Source organism: Haliotis asinina, chromosome 1 (genome assembly GCF_037392515.1).
Source record: "Haliotis asinina isolate JCU_RB_2024 chromosome 1, JCU_Hal_asi_v2, whole genome shotgun sequence".
In the NCBI taxonomy this organism is placed as follows: Eukaryota; Metazoa; Mollusca; class Gastropoda; order Lepetellida; family Haliotidae; genus Haliotis; species Haliotis asinina.
In genome coordinates, this window is record NC_090280.1 from 35,448,195 (window position 1) to 35,471,357 (window position 23,163).

Consider the following 23,163-nt stretch of genomic DNA (forward strand, 5'->3'; position numbering starts at 1 on the left):
TAGTGACACAAAAGCATGAAGTTCTAAAGAGGCACTGCTTTTTCTGACTGTCATAATAGCAGATGCCATCGAATGTTCTGGAGTAATGTATCCATTGCAACATTTAGATACACACTCCTTTACACTCTGCAGGCAACAACTGTCTCTTGATACCAAGAGTTGACAAGAACTTCACATTTGGCATTTTCAGTTTGATACACAGTGAAAGAAAGCTGATGATACCATTAAAGCAGAAAGGAACCTTTGTACGTGTTCCTAATTCCTGTGGTATGGTCACTCTTCCTTTCCTATAACTCTTGTCTTGATATGATAACACTGCCTTTCATATAACTCTTGTCTTGATATGATAACACTGCCTTACATGTGATAACTCTTGCCTTGATATGGCAAACCTTCCTTTGATGTGATGCCAATTTAAAATGATAACTCGTCCCTTGATACATAAATCTTCTTATGATAACTTTTCTCTTGATATGACTCTTGTGTTGATGTGATAACTCTTCCTTTGATATGATCCCATTTTCAAGGACACAATTACCTTTCCTGTTTGTTTGTGTTGTTATGAATCCATATTGCCTTATACTCATACCCAAAAGATTTGATAAGAGACTTTGAGGTGGTGCCGGGGCCTGTGCATAGAGTTCAGGCCACAAATCAGGTGAAGTTTAGCAATGGTTGACTTTATATGACAGCTTGACATCTGAGAGTTTCTGGACATCTGTCCTGCCCCACAAAGGAAGCACATTTGATACACATGGTCTCATCTCTAGGCAAGTGAGTTTGTTCAAAGTTGCTTCTGGTCACACGGCAGAAAATGGGTACCCAGTGGGATAAATCACATGACTATAACCTTTGAGCACCTAGTTGTGACCTAACAGGCAGCTTGGGTTATCTGGGATAATAATGTGTAAATACACTTTGAGCATACCTTCATGGCAAAGAGCCTGCACAATATAAATGCCATCGTTATTACCATAAACACTGACAACTTGCGTGTTAAGCAAAGTAACAACTACAGGCTGACATCAGCAACTAATGAAACTAGATATATTCACTGAACCATTACCAGGGACATTCAACTATCTCCTTGATGGGATGCTCTGGAGTGCATCGTCATTGTCGTTAATACACACGCTGACCCGCATTTCCCTAGCTGTGTTCAACCTTGTAATAATTAGGGTGAAAAACCATATGTACCCTAGGTCATATATTTCTGTATACAAACATGGAACATACCTTTCTGGATATAAAACTGGGACATATCCTTTTGTATACCACCCTGGGATATATCCTTCTGTATACCACCCTGGGATATATCCTTCTGTATACCACCCTGCGAGATATCCTTCTATATACCGGGGTGGTGGGGTAGCCTAGTGGTTAAAGCGTTTACTCGTCACGCCGAAGACCCGGGTTCGATTCCCCACATGGGTACAATGTGTGAGGCCCATTTTCTGGTGTCCCCCGCCGTGATATCGCTGGAATATTGCTAGAAGCGGCGTAAAACCAAACTCACTCACTCACTCACTCCTTCTATATACCAGACTGGATCATATCCTTCTGTTTTAAACCTTGGGACATATCTTTCTGTATACCATATTGTTACATAACCTTCTTTATGCTACCGAGGTAATGGCCTTCTGTATACCATCTTCTGTCATTCCCTTCTGTTTTCCACTTTGGGGCATATACTTCTGTATATATATCATCCTGGGACATATCCCTGTGTATACCACCCTGTGACATATCCTTCTGTATACCACCTTTGGACACACCCTTGTAAATTTCATACATGATCTCAACTGTTTGTATATTATCCTGGGAAATACAGATCCATGAAACAATCTGGTACAGCTCACCATCCCATAAACAATCCATACACCACTGTCAAGCACAAACTTTCAATACCTCCCGTCAGTAGGCCTTTCACAAAGTCAAAAGACTTTATACCTTTATCAGTGGTCAGGTTGAACCAGTTCCTTTCAATAGCAGCTCACATTTCATAAAGTATCTGACACTGTTGATATCAGGTATCAAGCAAAGAAATGTCTACCCCACATCTAGCAAGCTTTGTTCTGGACGTCCAGGTGTTCACTAAAAATCACACATGGAATTATCCAACAATTTCCAATTTACCAAACAAGAACAAATACAGTTTCAAACTGTAGCTTTCAAAATCTGTTACACCTTTGAAATGTCAAGTCACCAATGAGTGCACACTCTGAGTGTGACATTTACACTATGAGAAAACAACAGTCAGCATGTCTGAATGCAACTTTTCATTAGGATCAGAATAAATAAATGTCAAACAAAACACAGACCTACATAAATAGAAAAAATACAATGAAAACAGAAATATATGTTAATACAGGTTACAGAACAAATGTCAAATGATGTAGACGAATCTCCAATAAAAGCAGTAGTATACATGTATGTTATACACAGTATATCCAACCCTTATCAACCATTTGTCTTAAGTTAATGGCAAACATGAATGTAGACAAAAAAACAACAAAAACAACGTAAACATGGATATATGTTACAAACAGAATTTAGAACCCTTGTCAACGATTCATCTTTAGTCAGATGTAAACGTAGACAAAACCCTTATGAAAACAGTAATATTTTTTCGAAAAAGCATAAGCAATCCTTGTCACCGATGTTCTCTAATGTAAACATCCACCACAGACATGTCCCTTGCACACACATGCATTACTATCAGCTGTCAGTATTACAGGCTGTACCTCCCCACTACTCTGTAGCACACCTGGCCAACACCTCATAACACGCCTGGTCAGCCAACAGTGTCCACATGCTGCCCGTTAATATTTGAATCCAACTGACCATTGTTTCGAGGATCACATGCCATACTTACTTGTCACCTGGGAGTTGACCACTGGTACACATATTCCAAACACTGTTACGAAAATCCATCCGAAACATTCCAGCAGCACCATATTTTGCATCCACCCTACACCCTCCCTTCTCCCATAGCGTGAAGGACAGGTTACTACAAGACTCATTCAACTAAACCTACATTCTCAGTCTGGATTGTTTGGGATCCCCTGGGACAGGCCCATCTTACCCTAGGGGGAGGAAGGTTGGGAAACTTCCGTCTAGGATCAGTCTACCTCTTTGTAGGGATTTACGACCTGGTCCTTTGTGGTGTAAGAGTTCTATTGTACTTCAGAGCCAATATATCAATTAAGTTAATGACTTGTGACCTAATTTGATGAAGTTGTAATTAGGGCACCTACAGCATTCCCCCCTGTGACCTCTGACCTACTCTGCTCCTCGCCTCAGTTAAATGGGACAGGCTGAAGATACCTGATATCTCTGCCTTTCTTAGGCATGTGATGAGCAGACTTTGAAAAGTAGCAGATAGAAAATTCAAACTCTCCATTTAGGTTGAATCTCATCTACTTTTTGAATGAATAAAGAATCTTTTAAACACAATCTAACATATTTAGACTAGCTTACTATATTTTGTTAGTTTGAGAAATCCAGATTTACAAAATGTCACCACTGATTGAAGGTGATGATAGTAGGCCATTAAAAATAATAATTTAATTTCTGTCAACTGAATCAAATAAATTTGGATAGAAACTTGAAAAAAAAAGCTCATTAATAAATTACCTCTGAACAAAATTCTAAAAAGCAGTCTATTATTTTTACTCAAATTTCTAAGTTTATATTTTCAGTTTAATGCAATTAAACATAATTTAAGTGATATATACTACTGAATTTCTAATGATACTGAACATGTTTTCAGTTTATGGCTAGAATGCAGTTTACAGGGTTAGGCACAGGAACCCTTACAATCTTTAAGGTTTGGGGTAGGGGTAAGGGCTTGATTTTAGGGTTGGCACACTAATTAATCTGAAAAAGTGCACCAGATAAAGAGCAGTATACATACTCCCAAGTCTATCGTTATTAAACATATAATCTCTAGTGACATAATTTACTATTGAATTTCTAATGATATTGAGCATAAACAGTTTTTTCAAACTGAGCAATATGCACTTTTTGAATCATTATATTACTTGACTCATTTTAAATTACTAAAAGCTAAAAACAAACACAATTTCTCAAATCCAACTGAGACCAAAAACTTTACCAATGTGATGGCATGTCACTTATGTCTCAAAACCAATAATCATACATTATCAGGCACTTATTTCTATATCACACCCAAGTCACCAGTTATCACATATATTCAAATAACCTTGATATTCTTCTATCTGTCAACACTGACTGACATCTGTACATCCTGGAGCATGACTGTCTCCAATATACACCTGTAATTAACACCTGGCTGCACTGACACTTACCATCAAGTGAAGTAATTAGCACCTGGCAGGCTACCAAATGTGTCACTCTTCTGTTGTTGATAGCATGTCCTCTACTCTAGTATGTCAGTGTTAACTGGCTATGGCAATATGAGCAATGCATGTGTTTTACCACGACTGCTTGTCAGTGCATATCTTTTATCAACTAGCCTCACTCACTGACTTTATCATGACGATACATATTATGTTCACCACATGTACACTGTGTACTTTTAACAGGGAAATGAGTTAAAGTTATTGCGTTAGTTATATATTGGACTCCTCCTAAAGATACATATTCTGTAAAAGCTTATATAATCACATAAAACAAGGTGCACATCAGCAAGGTAGTCAGGCCCATATAGAGATGGACCAGATAATAAACTGGATCCAGATTAGAAAATTTTCCAGACTGGACAACGCCCAGAATAGCAAGGTTTCCAGCGTAGACAGAGCACAGAATAGCAAAGTTTCTAGACTAGACAGAGCTTAGACAAACACGGTTTCCAGACTTGACTTGACTTGAAATAGAAAGGGCCCGAAATAGCGAGGTTTCCCTACTAGATAGGGCAAAGAATAGCTAGGTTTTTAGGCTTGACAGGGCCTAGAATAGCAAGATTTCCAGGTTAGACAGGGTCCAGAATAGCAAAGTTTCTAAACTAGACAGGGCCCAGAATAGCGAGGTTTAAGAACAGCAAGGCTTCCAGACTAGACATAGTGCACAATAGCAAAGTTTCTACAGTAGATATATGAAGGGCCCTTAACAGCAAAGTTTCCAGACTGGACAGGGCCAAGATGAACAAGGTTTCCATACTAGAAAGGATCCAGAATAGCAAGGTTTCCAGATTAGACAGCATCCAGAATAGCAATGTCTCCATTGTTGCAACCACTAGGCAACACACTTCAACAACTATGTATAAGTTATAGTCTGAAATATTTTATCATAACTGCTTGTGAGCTTGCATGTCCAGCATATTTCAGTAAGCAGGCCGGTGTGTCCCTGTCCATCCATTTCCTATATTATACTAGTTAATCCCCAATTCACTGCCATGACCTGACAGTTTCTAACAGCATCAGAACCAACACACCATCAATCAGTATGACAGAATACATTTTGGCACCATCAGACATAAACACAACACGAAGTTTACTTTCTCTTTTATCAACTTGACAAGTCTGCACTCAAACCTGTTCCCCCTCACTGATCAGAGAGGTGGGTTTCATTTACCAGGCAGTATGTACATCTGCATTATTGGGCAACTCAAGGCTACTTCAGGTTTCTAAAATGAAGAAAGTCTCTTGACTGTTGTCATATTTTATCACGTTGTTTAAAGAAATGGTACATATTTTGTAATATATGTTGTTTCAGACACACAATGCCAATATCACTCGTAGATCAGTATGGTCCATAGTTTTTTCGACTTTTACAGCTTTGAACATAATTCTTGAATATACACAAATAAAAATCATGGAAATGTTGTAAGGCATTCCTTTCCAATAAAAGCTACAAATGCCCATCTTAATCACCCTGTATGACCCTGGTGTACTACTTTGTACCTCTCCAGAGTAGAAGTGATCTTTAACATATCCTTACCCTCACCCTAAACCGCTTCCCACGCAGCATTACATCCACCCTCAGATGTTTGAACCCCATCTTCATCCCAACTTCTTTACTTCAGAAATTAAAATGTGTGAAGCCCATTTCTGGTGTCCCCTGCTGTAATAATACTGGAATATTGCTAAAAGCAGCGTAAAACTCTGTTCACTCACTCATAAATGAAAATCAAACTTTCCACTCATATCAAAATATCCACACATGGGTTCTGCGGTCTAGAATAGTCGTGGGTTTATGAAACTGAAACACAGTACTGTAAGGACTGAGTGAGTTTAGTTTCATACCAATTCTACAAAAAACAAAAGGAAAAAGATATCCTAGAAAAATCATGGCAGGGGACACTGGAAATGGGGTTCACACATCACGTTATGGGAATCGAACCTAGGCCTTTGGTGTGATGAGCGGATGCTTTAACCACAAGGCTACCCTATGGATGCTGGACTGACTATGAGCAGATACTAACACCTATGCCAAGTTGTCATCTGTATCATTAAATGGAGAGATGCTCATGATAACACAGCCTTACAAATCAGTGAGGAATGTCTATAGTAGGATGGCTCGTTGTGTCCTTACACTATCTGGGAAACACTTGTACCTGTCATCAATACAGGTAATGTCAGAAAATCTTTAACATCCATGCCAAAACTGGTCTCCAGTAGCAGGGGACGCTAGAAATGGGCTTCACACATTGTATCCATGTGTGTAATCGAACCTGGGTCTTCAGTGTGATGAGTGAACACTTAAACCACTACCTCACCACCCTGTAGTGTAAGGAGATATGAGGCTCATGATATATCAGTTTTGAGTAAGAGAGTGAGTGAGTTAAGTATTTACCTTGCATCTGGATTATGTCAGTTATACTAATCCTGAGTCAAATAGAAAAATATACATAAGTCACCTGTTCTGAACTCCTTATCACAATATGTACAATGCATTATGTCACAGGTTGTATTGACGAAAAAACATGATAATAACTGTTCAAGAACTTGTTTCAGTGACCTGAACCTAGGAAAATTTAGACTTGCTACATTTTAATAGAGTTTTATCACTGCAGAGAGGACTAGACAGTAGGGATAATACTGTGGTTCCGGCAGCCAGATTATCAGTAAACATATCATATCATATATTGCAGCTTCATTATTGGATCCTATCCAAACAGAACAGTATCAGTGACATGAAATTGAAACAGACATAAGGGATTTAATTTTTTTAACATGTTTTGTTGATCTACCACAAAATACAATCCCTCCTGCACCTACTACAGATCCGTCACGGAGTCATGACCTCTCCCTAACCTGGTAACACTACACCCTAGTTACCTCCCCCTCCCAAATCTGTCTCCAGTTATCACTGGTGGCTCCAAGGGACTTCACCCCACAGCTATTGTCCTCTCTGTTTACATTCAGCCAATTACTTTTCATGGGCATATAATGAACAGCACTGTTTAGCGTTGTCAATATTTAGAGAAGAATAACTTAGGTATGTTTTACTAAAGGGAGATCACAATTAGGTCTGAAAGACATATCAGCTAACAAGCTCAGATCTGATAGAAACAATTGCCATTCTTGATTCAATACAAAATGTTCACAACTAAAAACTTCATTTAAAAACATAACAGGCAATGAAGAACACCCTGGTTTATGAAATGGTTTAGGGAACAGTTACTAAAACTGTTGCTGAAAGGGGTGGTTGTTGGCAGATATAAACACCAAGTACGTTTCCGTATTCAGAAGACAAAAACCTACCCAGTGTCCTTAAGATTGATCAAACCTACATCAGCCAATCAGATAACAGCAACAGATACTGTCCTCGTAAACAAAAACCTGTAGATTCTGACGAAAGTTTTTGGTAAAACCATGCTATTCTGAACGTGAATTACTACCTTTACGTATATTATGGAACTTAGAGGACGTATCGTGCTAGGTTATGACCCATGACAAGAATGTTTTATGCATATATTTTAGCATTAAACATTGTGCCTGAGCGTTCGAAGCGCATAAAGTCGAGAAGTCACTTGAATTACATTACACGATCACATAATAAAGATGGAAATAGTAAGTTATAATGTTAAGCTGACAACTTTTATGAGTACTGTTGCGGACTTTATTCTTCAGTTTATTATATTTGTTTAATTATATCCTCTAAACATTGTTAATGTGCTCACCGAGATGTGCACCCATTGCCGAACTGTGTGCAAGAGTATTTTTTTTCCTTAAAAGTAGTTAATAATTCTAATCCTGCCGATAATATACTCTTAAAAAAATGTAGGGTAACTGTACTTTCAATGTACGATTGTCGAAATTGGGAGATATATAGGATTGAATCAATGTGGATACAATAATAATGGATATTTTGAGAACGCATCACCACATGGATTTCATTTAAAGCAAAGCTGTTCGTTCAGTTATCCCCTTGTTAGGTGACTGGAGTATAACATGAAAACTTCAGGTTTATAATTTTCAGTCAGTAGTGTGTGATTTGACCCTGAAAACCCTGACTATGCACAGATGCAAGAAAATTATCGGAAAAAATGGTGTACAGTGATTTATAATAATACCCCAAGCACGTGTAGGAGGCGCCAACGTTGTGCATGTGCTTCCCATGCATTGTGTTTGCATGTGGTGATAACATGAAATGATGCTGCATTCACAAGATGAATGTCTTTGTTGCACTCCTCAATGGGTTTTCTTTCTACTAGACTTCAAAGTTCAGGTTCCCCTACTTTTTTTAAATAGTATATACGGCCATTTGAAATGTAATAAGTGTTGACAGGCATTCTGAAGAGTGATAGATTTGATAAATTAATCATATGTTAGTTAGGTTCCTGAAATTATATATCATTTTGATGCGGCTACTTCCTGGCTGATTTTTTGGGCTACGGAGTGTGAGGACTGGTGATGTCTTGGCCAGTTTTTTGGCCTATGGTGCTGAATGAGTTAAACAAAGGGTGATAACCTTCACCTTTCACATTGCTGACATTGATCAACAAAGGTTAACATGTATTATACCTTGGTCATAACGGGTTCATCAGGGTCGATTAAGTATTTGAAATCAACTGCAAGCCTGTAGAATTGTTGAAATTCTAACTAAATGGAAGGGAGATAACTCTTACCTTCCACCACAAGCTTTATGAGCTGTGATATGGCCCCCACTGAGTTGCTAAATGTGCACATGTATATTCCTCCATCCTCCCGCTGCACATTGCTGATCTTCACATCCTTGTTCTCCACACGCACACGCAACGAATCTTGTAATGGTCGGCCATCTTTGTACCAAGTGAGGGTCGGCTTGGGTGATCCTTTCCCCCTGCAGAACAGAGTGATGGACTCGCCTCTTCGATGTTGAAGCAGTTTTCGGGAACTGGCTACTATCCTTGGTGGAGCTGGAATAAGAGAAAATGTGTGAAGTCATCTGTCACTGCATGCAGGACATGGATCAGCATTTAAGAGACACATGAGAAACTTGATTCAAAAAGGAATTTCAGTTATATAACACAATGTTAACTAATGCAGTCTGTCTGCATGTGAGTGTGTGAGTGAGACTAGACTACCTCTCTTAACAATGATGCAACAAAAGTAGAAATTTCATAAGAATTATGTCCCGACTTTTCCCAACATCAGTCCTAGACATTCATTTGTTTAGTCATTCATGAATCCAGACTTTAGATTAATACACCTGAGTATTACACAAACACCTAATGACTGACAGGTGTTCTGCTCCTTTAACAAAACATGTTTAATGATGCTTTCTGCAATAATAATGACCTATTCGTCAGTACACATCAGACAAACACAAAGCATTCTTGACCAACGAGAAAAATCCAAGTTCTATTCAAGTAAGTTTCTTTGATTGACAAATGAAATGCCAAATTAGAAAATTACATTAGCATCACTCAGATAACTTCAGAAAGGTTGCGAGGATCACTAGTCGTTTTTACAAGTAAAAAAATAACATTTAACAAAAATTGTCTGTGATGGAAAGCCGCTACAAAAGCTCCACATTTTTCCGAGAAATCTAGTTACAATAGAACCCAGCTGGAGAACCAGACGACCATCTTTGATCTTGAACACAAAGTGTAATTTCCAAGACTTGTTACAAAAGGAGCCAGCATTATCTGTGACAATCCCCGATACTCAAAGATATCTTTTGTCATTGTAATATCTCGTCTCATGATCAGATTCGATGAAGTAACATCACCATATCCTTTTTTCAAAGTAGTTTGGTTTTACAAAGGCCAGGCTACGTAAATTAGTTTCTCACAAAAGTTAAACAACTGAAATGGAATCAAACGATGAACTGACGAACACAAAAATGAAATGTGGACCTGACAGACCCAGGATTTGTAACCAGTAAGATTAGCACTGTGATAATATCATCATGATGACAGCATTAGGATTAGTACCACATATACACTTCACACAAAGGTCACTTGAAATTTTTTTTTAAAACCACTGATTTTTTTTTACACAAAAACTCAAACTTACGAAATTAAAGTCTCTATACAACTTACTGAATATTCATGTATTGATATTAAAGTTCCACACATTATGTTAAGTAAGGTTTTATATAGATATTACATGACCTTTTCAATGTTGCCACATGGTGGAGCACTAAGCTGCAAAATACTTAGCAAGGTAGGTAACTCTGATGTGATTGAAGTTCTAGGCAAGAGCAATGACATGTGCAGGTGAAATGATCAGAAAATATTTACCTGTGAGTCTTTCACACGTTTTGCATTAACAGGTTGAAAAACATAATCATTTCCTACCATCAAACTAGTTGTGTAGAGTTAATTATTATGTAGATATTAATTAATTCAATTCACAAATTACACACATTGTCATAACATATGCAACATTTTGTTTTTCTTTTCATTTACAAGATTACTGGTAATATGACTGCAGTTTCTTGATAGATACTCAGAAATGGGGTCCAGAAATTGTACCCCGGTGGGATATGAACCCAAGCTTTGTGCCTGACAAGGTTGAGCCAAACACTTATTTTTACTACAAGGACACATACCATGTCAAATAGAAGTAACATAAAATATGTATAAAATCTGCAGCTAAATCATTTTTCAAACAAAGTATTAATTTTGATCAAATTCCCACAACATGCAAAGGTTAACAAGGAAGAATGTGATAACGTTTCCGCACAAGGTATTTTAGTCATGGAAGCTCTCGTAAAATATCCCCTGTCATCATATCTGATCACTGTGAACATCCGTGATACCAAAGACCATGTAACAAGCCTATTATAAGGTTCCTGGTGATATCAATGCTTTTAACACAACATGACAGGAGTTTGAAACTATTCCAAATCTAACCCCTGACTTCATCTTACAAATTTACAAAGGATAATTATGACTGAGTATAACATATGAAACCAGTTATGCTGGACAGCTGAAATAGTATCTGGAAATTACTTTCTGATTCACAAAGTGTTCGCGCAGCATTACAAGTTATAGCAATCATTTAGTTAATTTTAGGATTACGAATGAAGCAGTGGTATGAATGCTGTGTTTATCAGGCTCCTTGTTCCTATATCTGTGGGATAGTGTTACAAAGATGGTGCCTTGTTTTACTGAAGTCTTGAATTTGTTTACTTCCCAAGTCCATATATTTGGCGCTGTAAGCCATTGTGATGCGAAACTCTGACATGTTACCAGCTTGCTCTGGGGACAGTGATCACTTTCCTCTAAGTCCTGACTTTATCACACATAAATCTGTCTGCTTTCTTACAGACGTATTCAACTGGGAATTTCAGATAAAAGGACAAACTGAGCGATATACAAAACCATTGTAATCCTTTTGATGCATGGTGTTAACCCCAGAGGAATTAAAGTACCATCCTGAAATGCTCAGAAACATTCTCTTAATTCCCACAGTCATCTGTTATCTGTCACAATCATCATTATCATCACCTCCATTTGATAGTCATCGTCATCATTGTCGTCGTCATCATCAAAATCATCATTATCGTCATACTTTGATAGTCACTTTCACTTGTTCATCGTCATAATCATCATCATCATCGTCATACTTTGATAGTCACTTTCATATTGATTGTTCATCATCATCATCATCATCATCATCGTCATACTTTGATAGTCACTTTCATATTGATTGTTCATCATCATCATCATCATCGTCATCATCATCGTCATACTTTGATAGTCACTTTCATATTGATTGTTCATCATCATCATCATCATCGTCATCATCATCATCGTCATACTTTGATAGTCACTTTCATATTGATTGTTCATCATCATCATCATCGTCATCATCATCATCGTCATACTTTGATAGTCACTTTCATATTGATTGTTCATCATCATCATCATCATCGTCATCATCATCATCGTCATACTTTGATAGTCACTTTCATATTGATTGTTCATCATCATCATCATCATCATCGTCATCATCATCATCGTCATACTTTGATAGTCACTTTCATATTGATTGTTCATCATCATCATCATCATCGTCATCATCATCATCGTCATACTTTGATAGTCACTTTCATATTGATTGTTCATCATCATCATCATCGTCATCATCATCATCGTCATACTTTGATAGTCACTTTCATATTGATTGTTCATCATCATCATCATCGTCATCATCATCATCGTCATACTTTGATAGTCACTTTCATATTGATTGTTCATCATCATCATCGTCATCATCATCATCGTCATACTTTGATAGTCACTTTCATATTGATTGTTCATCATCATCATCATCATCGTCATCATACTTTGATAGTCACTTTCATATTGATTGTTCATCATCATCATCATCATCATCGTCATACTTTGATAGTCACTTTCATATTCATTGTTCATCATCATCATCATCATCATCATCATTGTAATCATAAAATCATTGTCAGATCATCAGATCCTCATCACAATCCTCTTTATCAAATGTAAACTCATGTTCATCATCACCACCGCCATCAGCACCGACGCAACCATCACCGACGCCATACAGCAACAGTTACAACATCATTATCATCCTCCAGCTGGCCAGAATACCCTGTTCAATATCTCCTTACTAGGACTCAGTCCAATGCTAATCATCTTTGTTGTGTCTACAATGGACAAATAATGTTTGTCTATAGGGCTTTTTCCTGATGACAGTGACGGTGAGGCAGAGTGGAATCTGATTAAAAAGTCTTCCTGTGTCTGAAAACACATCCTACATTGTCTGTCCTCAATCACCCGTCTAGACACACTGCACTAGTTTCACTGACAGTGTCAAAATGGCAGTTCGAACCTTTGAGAATACTGATAGTTTCAGCTGCTTTGAATGCCAAGTGAGAGAATGCTTGAATGCTTGAGAAAGTGAATTCCTGAATGTTTGAGTGAATGAGTGAGTGGGTATGCTTTTACGACACTTTTGTCAATATTCCAGGAACATCACAGCAGGGGACACCAGAAATAGGTTACATACATTGTACCATGTGGGGAATCAAACCTGAGTCTTCAGCGTGACGAGCGAACACTTAACCACTAGGCTACCCCACTGCACTTGACTGAATGAGTTCTGACAATGCTGTACATTAAGAATCACAGTCTCTGATTAAATTCTCTATTAATAAAATAATTAACTTTCCCAGGGATAGTCTTACTTCATGGGGGTGGTAGGGCAGCCCACTGCTCAAAGTGTTTGCTTGTCACATTGAAGACTTCCCATACAGGAGGCCCATTCCTGGTGTCCCCTGCCATGATAATACTGCTAAATGAGATGTACAAACATACTCACTTACTCTTTATTTAATATTTGGGGAATGGGCAAAGGTCCCAGCTGGCCCTACCACACTTTAGTAGGATAGATGCACTGTAGAACCACGAGCGCATCAATTCTGCTTCGCCGTGGGAATACTGTACATATTGTGGATATACCAAAATGATGTAAGATGCTAATGAAGTCTATGACACAGGCAGGAAACACAGGACGACTTCTCCAAGTCATCTAAATACCAGGGTAAGGTGTCAGCACAGACTTGATTAACTACAATCTCACAACTATCCATATTCAATTTCTCCAGAGCTAATCACCATTCATGATGCAAATTTGAAACACTGAATTTCTACCAGACTACAATATTGTGCAATGCAAATTTCTAGGAAAGAAATGAATGTTCTTACACTTTTACTTATGAGGTGTTCTATTTTTTTTTGCTTGTCGCTAATAATTCCAAGGATGTCTATTTCCTTAAATTCAATTTGCAGATATGAGACGTATGAACATAATATTTTTTTTTCAAGATCTTGAGAACGTCATGAATCAAATCATGAATTCACAGAAGACATTTACACTCAGACCTATCTTAGAAATGAATATCAAATTGAGTCATGAAAATTATTCACTGAAAAAGATGGATTTACAAGTGATATTTCATCTCTTCTTTTCTTCTGTGGTAGCGCCACACAGTTTGATGAGGACAGAACATGAGAAGATGTTCAGTCAGGGTTATCTGCCCTTTGAGTGTTTGTGTGTTTAATTTTACCCCACTTTTAGCAATGTTCCAGCAATATCACAGTCAGTGACACAAGAAATGGGATTCATTACCCACATAAGGAAATGAACCCAGGTCTTCAGCTTGACGAGCAAATACCTTAACCACTAGCTACCCAAATGCCCAATACTGTAAGGAGATAAAAGGCCCATGATGTATCAGTTTATAAAGAGTGAGTTAAGAATTTATGCTGCATCTGCATTTATTCATGACATATAGCTCTAAGCAAACGCCATAACCTCAAGGCTACCCTCGCCGATTGCAAATAGCAAGATGACATTCAGTTGAACATTATGCTCAAGGTTGTTCAATTTGTTCCACAATTTTGGTTGCATCGCTGCAGGCATTAGTTCAGACATCTGCCAGCTGACAAATGCATTAATAACCCACACAGGCACAAAAGATTGTGAATATACAAAGCTACCTCAAAATCATTTAGATACCACATACGTAATATTTGGAATTACATTTCCTTGTTCAACTAGGAATTCTCATATTTCTTGGTTCATCCAACCACACTCTCAAAGTGAGTGAGTGAGTGAGTTTAGCAATATTACACCAATATCATGGCAGTCATACCAGAAATGGATTGAACCCACATTGGGAATTGAACCTGGGTTTTATGCATGACAAACACTTTAACCACTTGACTACTCCACTGCCCCACTAGTTAGTGATTTAACCTTGTCGAGTATCTACTTGATTCTGTACTTTACTGAAAAAGAGCAGTACTAAATATCACATATATTATACTTATTACTCGCCCGTTGAAGATAGTGCAGTGTAATATTTTCACTTCAATATTACACTAGTGTAATACCGCTTGACGTATGACGTCAAAATGGTTCAAAGTTGTGACGTCACAATGCTAATGTTGATGTCGCGATTTTACTAGACCTTGCTTGACTTGAAAGCTGAGAGGCCTCACACTGTAGGCAATTTTGCCGCTGTTTCGGTCAATTTAAGTAGGCGAGTAATAAACAGAATACTAAACTCGCTTCTGTGAAATACCATTTTCATTAAACTCGTTACAGATTTAGTATCAAATCATTAACTCGTTTAATAAAAATGGTATTACACCGAAGGTCATTTAGTATCCTCTATATACTACATAATCAGAGCAGGTTGATAAACTGGTATGTGAATGCTTTCGGATGTAGGTAGGCCGCCACAGGACAACATCATCCATGGCGATATTTATAAAATATTCACGGCATCTGACACTGGAAGCTTGAAACTCAAATCAACATTTGTAGCTTAGTAAATAGTTAAAAACAACTGAAAAAAGACATAGGACATATCCAGTGCTTAATGCCGCAGTCTGAGGCTGAAGCTGGCGATAGACAAGAAAATGGCATGGATGTTTCGTAGATACTATTTAAGTAGATGATAACTTGTTGTCTTGAAGGCAGATTTCAAGTGTGGGATTTTTTAATGAAACTGTCTCCCATAACATGCTAAGCTTCACTTCAGTCACATCTTAGTTCTTGCAGATATCCTTCCAGCAGGGGCAGTGAGGTAGCCTAGTGTTTAAGACGTTCACTCATCAGGTTCATTTCCCCACATGGCTACAACATGTGAAGCTCATTTCTGGTGTCCCCCCCATCGTGGTATCTCCGGAATATTGCTAAAGCTGATTAAAGCTAAACTCACTCACTTGCTTCAAGCATAGATCACAAATAATGTTGTAGTGGAGGAATGAGTGAGACTTTTTTGTTTTACGCCCCTTTTAGCAATATTCCACTAATACCAAGAAGGCAAGACACAAGGAAAGGACCTCACACATTGTACTCATATGGGGAATCAAACCTGGGCCTTAAGCATGCTGAGTGAACACTTTAACCGCTATCCTACCACTTGTAGGAAATCAAGGTTCTCATCCTAGAAGTTCCGTCAAGTATGGTTCACAGTTTACATGTTAACCTGAGAAGATTTCCCCATGTACCTGGGTCCCCAGCGGTACGTGTTTTGTAAACCAATTCAACCTGGGTGTCTGTTGTTAGTCCTTGAATCAGTCTACATCAGGCCACCTCGACTGGATGGTCCACCCAGACACTGTGTGTGAGGGAAGCCTCTTGTCACGACACACTTATCATGACAATCTCTTTAATAGGGCTATTATATTGTTAATGTGCAAAACTCTCCTCTCACTCAAGGAATGAATTGAGTCCCCACTAACCCTCATATAATTTCCACTAATTTGTCTCTGATGGTAATTGAATAAGTGTGGACCTCGTGGGTTCCTAGACTGAGCCTAATGCAATTCAATCAGCTCCTGTTTGGTGTTTGTCTTGCAAGTAGCATTAACTGTGACTAACAAGCACACAGACAGGGGACACGCAGACAGGCAATACAAGAAGTCCACACACCTGTTCACATACCTGACCACACCCATGACATGCCATACACACACACACCTGACCACACCCATGATCCACTAACACACTTGACCACACCCACACACCTTACCACAACTATACACCTGGAAATTAATCAAGCAACACCCCAATTTTTTCTATTGGAGCAACTTTGAAGTGTTCTGACAATCAAAATATGCCGGGTTGATATAGTTTGACACTTTTTTATTCAACAGACGATCTCTGACAAACAACTTAAAGGGAAAAAGTATCAAGACTTTGCTTTATTGCAACGAAATCCAAATTCTTAAAACTGTCTTAAATTCATGAAAAAATGGACACAATTTACTATTCATCCACAGACGTTGTTGTCAGGTGTATTAACACAAATGTCACATGGAAAGAAAGAACAGTCATCTGAGAGTCTGCACACCGACTTTCATCAATATCTAGTGTGTCCTCCCTGCGCACGCACCACCGATTCCAGACGCCTCCTCATTCCTTGGATGAGTCTCCGGATCTGATTCTGGGGGATCCTGTTCCACTCCTCATGCAGGGCAGCCGTCAATTCGTTGAGATTATGGACTGGTGGGTCTCTCTGCCTCACACGACGGCCAATAAAGTCCCACAAATGTTCAATGGGGTTGAGGTCAGGGCTCATGGCAGGCCATGGAATTCTGTCAATTGCATTTTGCCGCAAAAAATCATTTACAGCATGCGCCCTGTGAGGTCTAGCATTGTCGTCCATAAATATGGGTCTCGTTGCCAGAGGATGGTTCTCAAAATGAGGTACCACAGCCCTGTCAAGAACCTCCTGTTGGTAACGAACACCGTTAAGGTTGCCACGGATGGTAATGATATCCAACTTGCAGTTCATGGAAATGCACCCCCATACCATAACGGAACCTCCCCCAAAGGCCACAGTCTCCTGGATGTTCCGTGGAGCCATTGCTGTGTTCCTCTGCCTCCAGACCCGAGTACGACCGTCCACCATGTGCAGCAAGAACCGGCTCTCATCTGAGAAATGGACCTTCCTCCAAGAGGCAATGTTCCAGTGCAAACGGTCATTACACCAGGCCAGTCGGGCTGCCTTATGGGCTGGAGACAGTCTGGGTCGCTTGATTGGCCTCCTTGCCCGGTATCCTGCAGCTTTCAGACGATTCCGAACAGTCCTGTTCGAGATGGGTCTCCCTGGAAGCCACTCCTGTCTCAACCGAGAGCTCGAGTCGAAGGACCTGCGCCGTACAAGTCTCAGTAAAGCTCTGTCCTCCCGGACTGTGGTCTTCCTGGGTCTTCCTGGTCTAGGCAGGTCTTTAACTTCATTAGTGGCCCGGTATTTTTTCAAAAGTTTTGAAATTATGGAATGATGTCGTCCGATTTGAGTCCCGATTTGTCTTAGAGACATACCAGCATTCCTCATGCCGATTATTTGCCAACGAGTGGCCTCTGATAATTTCCTACGTGCCATGACATTGAAATGAATGAAAAACCGAATGCAATCGACAACCTGCGCTTGTAAACACCCCAGGGAAAAAGTGCATTTTTCGAAAGTTGAGGTTAAAGCAATGCACGTGCGCTGTGCAAGCTTCACGCGCGTCATATCAACCCATGAAAAGCTCATGCTGTATGTCAATACATCAAAATTGAATAATCAATCATCAAAATTACTTCGTTAAACTTTGTTAAGTTTTTATGTGTCTTTGAATTTGGTGTTGCTTAATTAATTTCCATATGTATATTTATCCAACCACACACCTGAACACACCCATGATGCACCCACACACCTTAAAACTATTGATCCACCAACATACCTGACCACACACACGACCCATCCACACACCTTAACACACCCATGAAGCACCCACACACCTGACCACACCCATGACCCATCCACACACCCATGATCCATCAACACAAGTTAACACACCCACCAGACATCACCCACAATCCACGTATACACCAGACCACATCCATGATCCAGCCACACACCAGACCACACCAATGACCCACCCCACCAATAATGATTAAACTAACGTCCATTACTCCAAAACATATACACCAGTGTAATCTTCAAATCTTTCACAAGCACGACAAATGGTTCTTGATCACATTTTCATTTCACGTTCATGACTTGAAACATGCTGTCTATCAATTAATTAACTGGTCAGTTCTGACTACACACAAGACAATCAATACCGTCATCTCAATGTCTCATTGACAAATGTCGTTCACATGATATACACAAATCAAAGACAAAAATACTCTCACTATTGATTCTTACGTTTGGTGGAAATGTCACCCTGTCCAACTTTACGCTTGGAGTATGTCTTGATGCAAGGAATATCACTTACAGCAATAAATCCCCCTGTAAATACCACAAAGACCTTTCCAACCTCTCAATGTTGATGACAGTACGTCAATGGACACCTGTGACCCTGGAGCTGCTTCAGCTATCCAAGCATCTTCGTCATGTCACAAGTTCTCAGATTCTCAAAGCCATTAACTTTTTACTTGAAACATTGATGATTTCAGGAGTTAATTCAGTTTCGCATCACTGTCAACAATATTCTAGTCCAACACTACACCAGAAATAGACTATCAATGTCTCATTGTGAGATCTTTTTATCTCTTTCACGAACTATACTTCAGTTGTATTGGGCGCTGAATCCATCTTGTGAGTGAGTGAGTTTAGTTTTACGCCATACTCAGACATATTCCAGCTAGATGACAGTGGTCTGTAAATAATAATCTGAACCAGACAATCCAGTGATCATGAGCATCGATCTTCACAATTGGGAACCAATGACATGTGTCAACGAAGTCAGTGAGCCTGACCACCAGATTCTGTTAGTTGCCTCTTAAGACAAGCACAGTCACCTTGTATGGCAAGCATGTGTTGCTGAAGGCCTATTCTTCCTGGAACTTCACGGGTCGCAATATTCCATGCTAGAAGGTGTCAGCCTGTAAATAATCAACTCTGGGCCAGACAACCCACTGATCAACAGTATGAATATTGATCTGCACAACTGCAAGTCAGCAAGTCTGACCACCCAACCCCATTAGTCACTTCATAGGAACACTAATCTATACAGTTTTGAAACAATGACAGTTACCTCAGCAAAAAGCTAACATCCCTCAACATGCAAAATGCATTTACCTTGACCACAACCTCTATGTTTGATTAAATAACGGGGACAATGGGTTATCCTAGTGGGTTAAGCATCTGTTCATCATGCTGAGGACCGGGGGTCGATTCCCCAAATCTGTATGATGTGTGAAGACCATTTCTGATGTCTCCTATTGCTGAAATATTGCTGAAAGTGGCATAAAACAATACTCAAGTTGTCAAGATTAAACAATGATAATTACTTGTCAGATTTCATTGATCAATACTGAATGGTATCTAATCAATGACAGGCAAACAAGATACATCAAACACGATAGCAGACATGAAACTAAATCTTTGTCACTATCACAAAAGTATTAAATATTTAGAACAAGTGGTTTGGCACAAATAGCACAATGTCTAACATGTATATGAATACATGTATTTTTACTGACAGTTAACTTTCTCATATTCTGATATTTGTGACAGCTAACCAGAGTACACATTAATGTTTGATTGGACCCAGAGGGAAGTGCCAAGTCAGGGTGTGCTGAGCTGATACTTCATCTGATAATCTGACACAGACATTAGCAGTGTGACAGTAAGATGGTGGCAGTTGGCTGACAGATGGGCTTGGGGTACTGGTATTGCGGGACAGAGTGGGTGATCACTATAGACAACGTCATTCGGCAGAATGGCCCATTGATGGGGACCACTGCTAATCTGTATGTGGGAGTTTGGTGGGGTGGATGGATGAATGTGAATGTAAAAAAAGATGGATGGGTGAATGGATGGATGGACATAAGAAAGGATGGCTATTGGATGGATGAAAGAAAGGACTGATGGTTGGTGGGACAGATGGATGGAAGAAAGGATAGATGGAAGAAAGAAAGAACTGATGGTTGGTGGGACAGATAGATGGAAGAAAGGATAGATGGAAGAAAGAAAGAACTGATGGTAGGACAGATAGATGGAAGAAAGGATAGATGGAAGAAAGAACTGATGGTTGGTGGGACAGATAGATGGAAGAAAGGATAGATGGAAGAAAGAAAGAACTGATGGTTGGTGGGACAGATAGATGGAAGAAAAGATGGATGGATGAAAGAAAGGACTGATGGTTGGTGGGACAGAGAGATGGAAGAAAGGATAGATAGAAGAAAGAAAGAACTGATGGTTGGTGGGATAGATAGATGGAAGAAAAGAAGGATGGATGAAAGAAAGGACTGATGGTTGGTGGGACAGAGAGATAGAAGAAAGGATAGATGGAAGAAAAAAAGAACTGATGGTTGGTGGGACAGACAGGTGGAAGAAAAGACGGATGGATGAAAGACAGGACTGATGGTTGGTGGGACAGATAGATGATGAAAGAAAGGACTGATGGTTTGTGGGACAGACAGATGGAAGAAAAGATGGATGGATGAAAGAAAGGACTGATGGTTTGTGGGACAGACAGATGGAAGAAAAGATGGATGGATGAAAGACAGGACTGATGGTTGGTGGGACAGATAGATGGAAGAAAGGATGGATGGATGAGTTAACAGACAGATGATACAAATGTTAATCGTTTACAAGAATTTGTCAAGACCCTGAAAGTGTAATGGCATATCCAGCAAGAGAGAGAGTGAATGTGATAGAGAAATAAGTAAATAGGGGCTGGGAAAAGAGGGAAAGAGACACAAAGAGAGTGGGAAAGAAAAGGGAATCAGTCACCGTATAAACATGCACTCACATAGTGTGAAAACAGCAACATTTTGCAAGTAAGTCCAAAGAGATTAACAGTTTATGAGTTTCACTGATATACAAAATAATTTACCAGACCTGATCCATATTGCACTGTTCACTTTGACAAGTCAAACTGTGTTGCTACGCCTCTATTCCTATTACTAGGTCAGCTAAATTTGAAATATTTCAGTCTAAATCATTAAAACCAATAAAAGAAATATTGCAAAATGACAGGAATTCAAATATTCATTTGACAAAAATCTCAAAAGCACACCTGAGACCTCTCATTATGAAAAACATATTGGAAACACAAAGTCCAAAATGTGCCATAAATGTAATGAAATACTACTTTTGATAGCTAACAAATGATACTTTCACATAAAAATCAATTTTCTTATCTTAGCATGTCAGAGGAAGACATTCTGCTCCTCATTCGATTCTGTATAAGTTTACAGCAAAACAGACAGTCCGCCTGGAGGGTAATTTTCACAGACATGCGAAACGAACATTTAGACCAAAATGCAAAATAATTTCGAATAATTAAATGTCCCTTGAGGAAACAGCATTGCAGATAATGCAGTTTGGTATGGAATCTACGTGTGAAGGACATAGGAAGAATGAAGAGTCACAGACTCCAGGGCATCAGTAGAGCTGCGATAATCTGTGTGGAGCTTAAAAAACAGATTGAAAACGATTTGTACTGAATACATGAACCTGTCATTAAGAAAATCGATGGGGAGCAATAAGTTACATTTGCGACAAAAATTTGAAGAGTGTAAAGTGTGAAGGAAATGCTTTTTAATCATTTTGTTGATTTAACTGAAAGGGTTGTGTATTTAAAAGGACGAAATATTAAACAGCAGTGTTAATAATTTTTGGCAGATGCTTCAGCAGAAACAGTACGGAAGGTCTTCCTACAACTTACACATTAAACAGTCACCAGTGTCAGATCCTAGATCTATGTCATAGGACTAGACAAATGCTGCATTGGAAGCAACTTGTGCTAAAGTCTAACTGAAGCAGATGCTAAATGTGTGCTGTTTCCTCTAGGGCTGAGAAGGGTCCAAACTTTCTACCCCATCCCTATTACCCTGCCCTACCCAGATACCCGTCATGTTAATTCCTGACATCAAATTTGCATGAAATGTTAATATATTCTTCAGCTAAAAGGCTAAAATGTCCAGTTTTTCAATATCTTTCAACCAAAAATTCAAATATAATTAAAACACAGTTTTAACTCACTCATGATATACAAAATGCATCGCTGATTAAGAAAGAACAAATTAACCAAATTATAAGCATCATCACCAATCAAATATTTTGCAGGTGAAGAGCCTGTTGGGATATTGGCAACGATACACATTATTTAATTAATCTTTACATAATATTTTTCTGATTATGTCAAAATTAAAATATGAGAGTGAGTGAGTGAGTTTAGTTTTATGCCACACGCAGCAATATTCAAGCTATATGGTGGTGGTCTGTAAAAAATCAGATCTGGAG

The 23,163-nt window shown here is 38.9% G+C and overlaps 1 protein-coding gene across 2 annotated transcripts in view; it reads right to left on the reverse strand.

Annotated features, from left to right (window-relative positions):
- LOC137290780 (protein turtle homolog A-like) overlaps positions 1-23,163 on the reverse strand; it is a 328,654-nt gene that overhangs the window by 43,485 nt on the left and 262,006 nt on the right. Inside the window, exon 3 of one of the 2 annotated variants that reach the window (XM_067821905.1) lies at positions 9,056-9,325. In XM_067821905.1, coding sequence (XP_067678006.1) covers positions 9,056-9,325 — 270 coding nt within the window. Of the gene's footprint in view, positions 1-2,875; positions 2,978-9,055; positions 9,326-23,163 lie in introns of those variants that run through there. The other variant, XM_067821913.1, reaches the window with a different exon arrangement.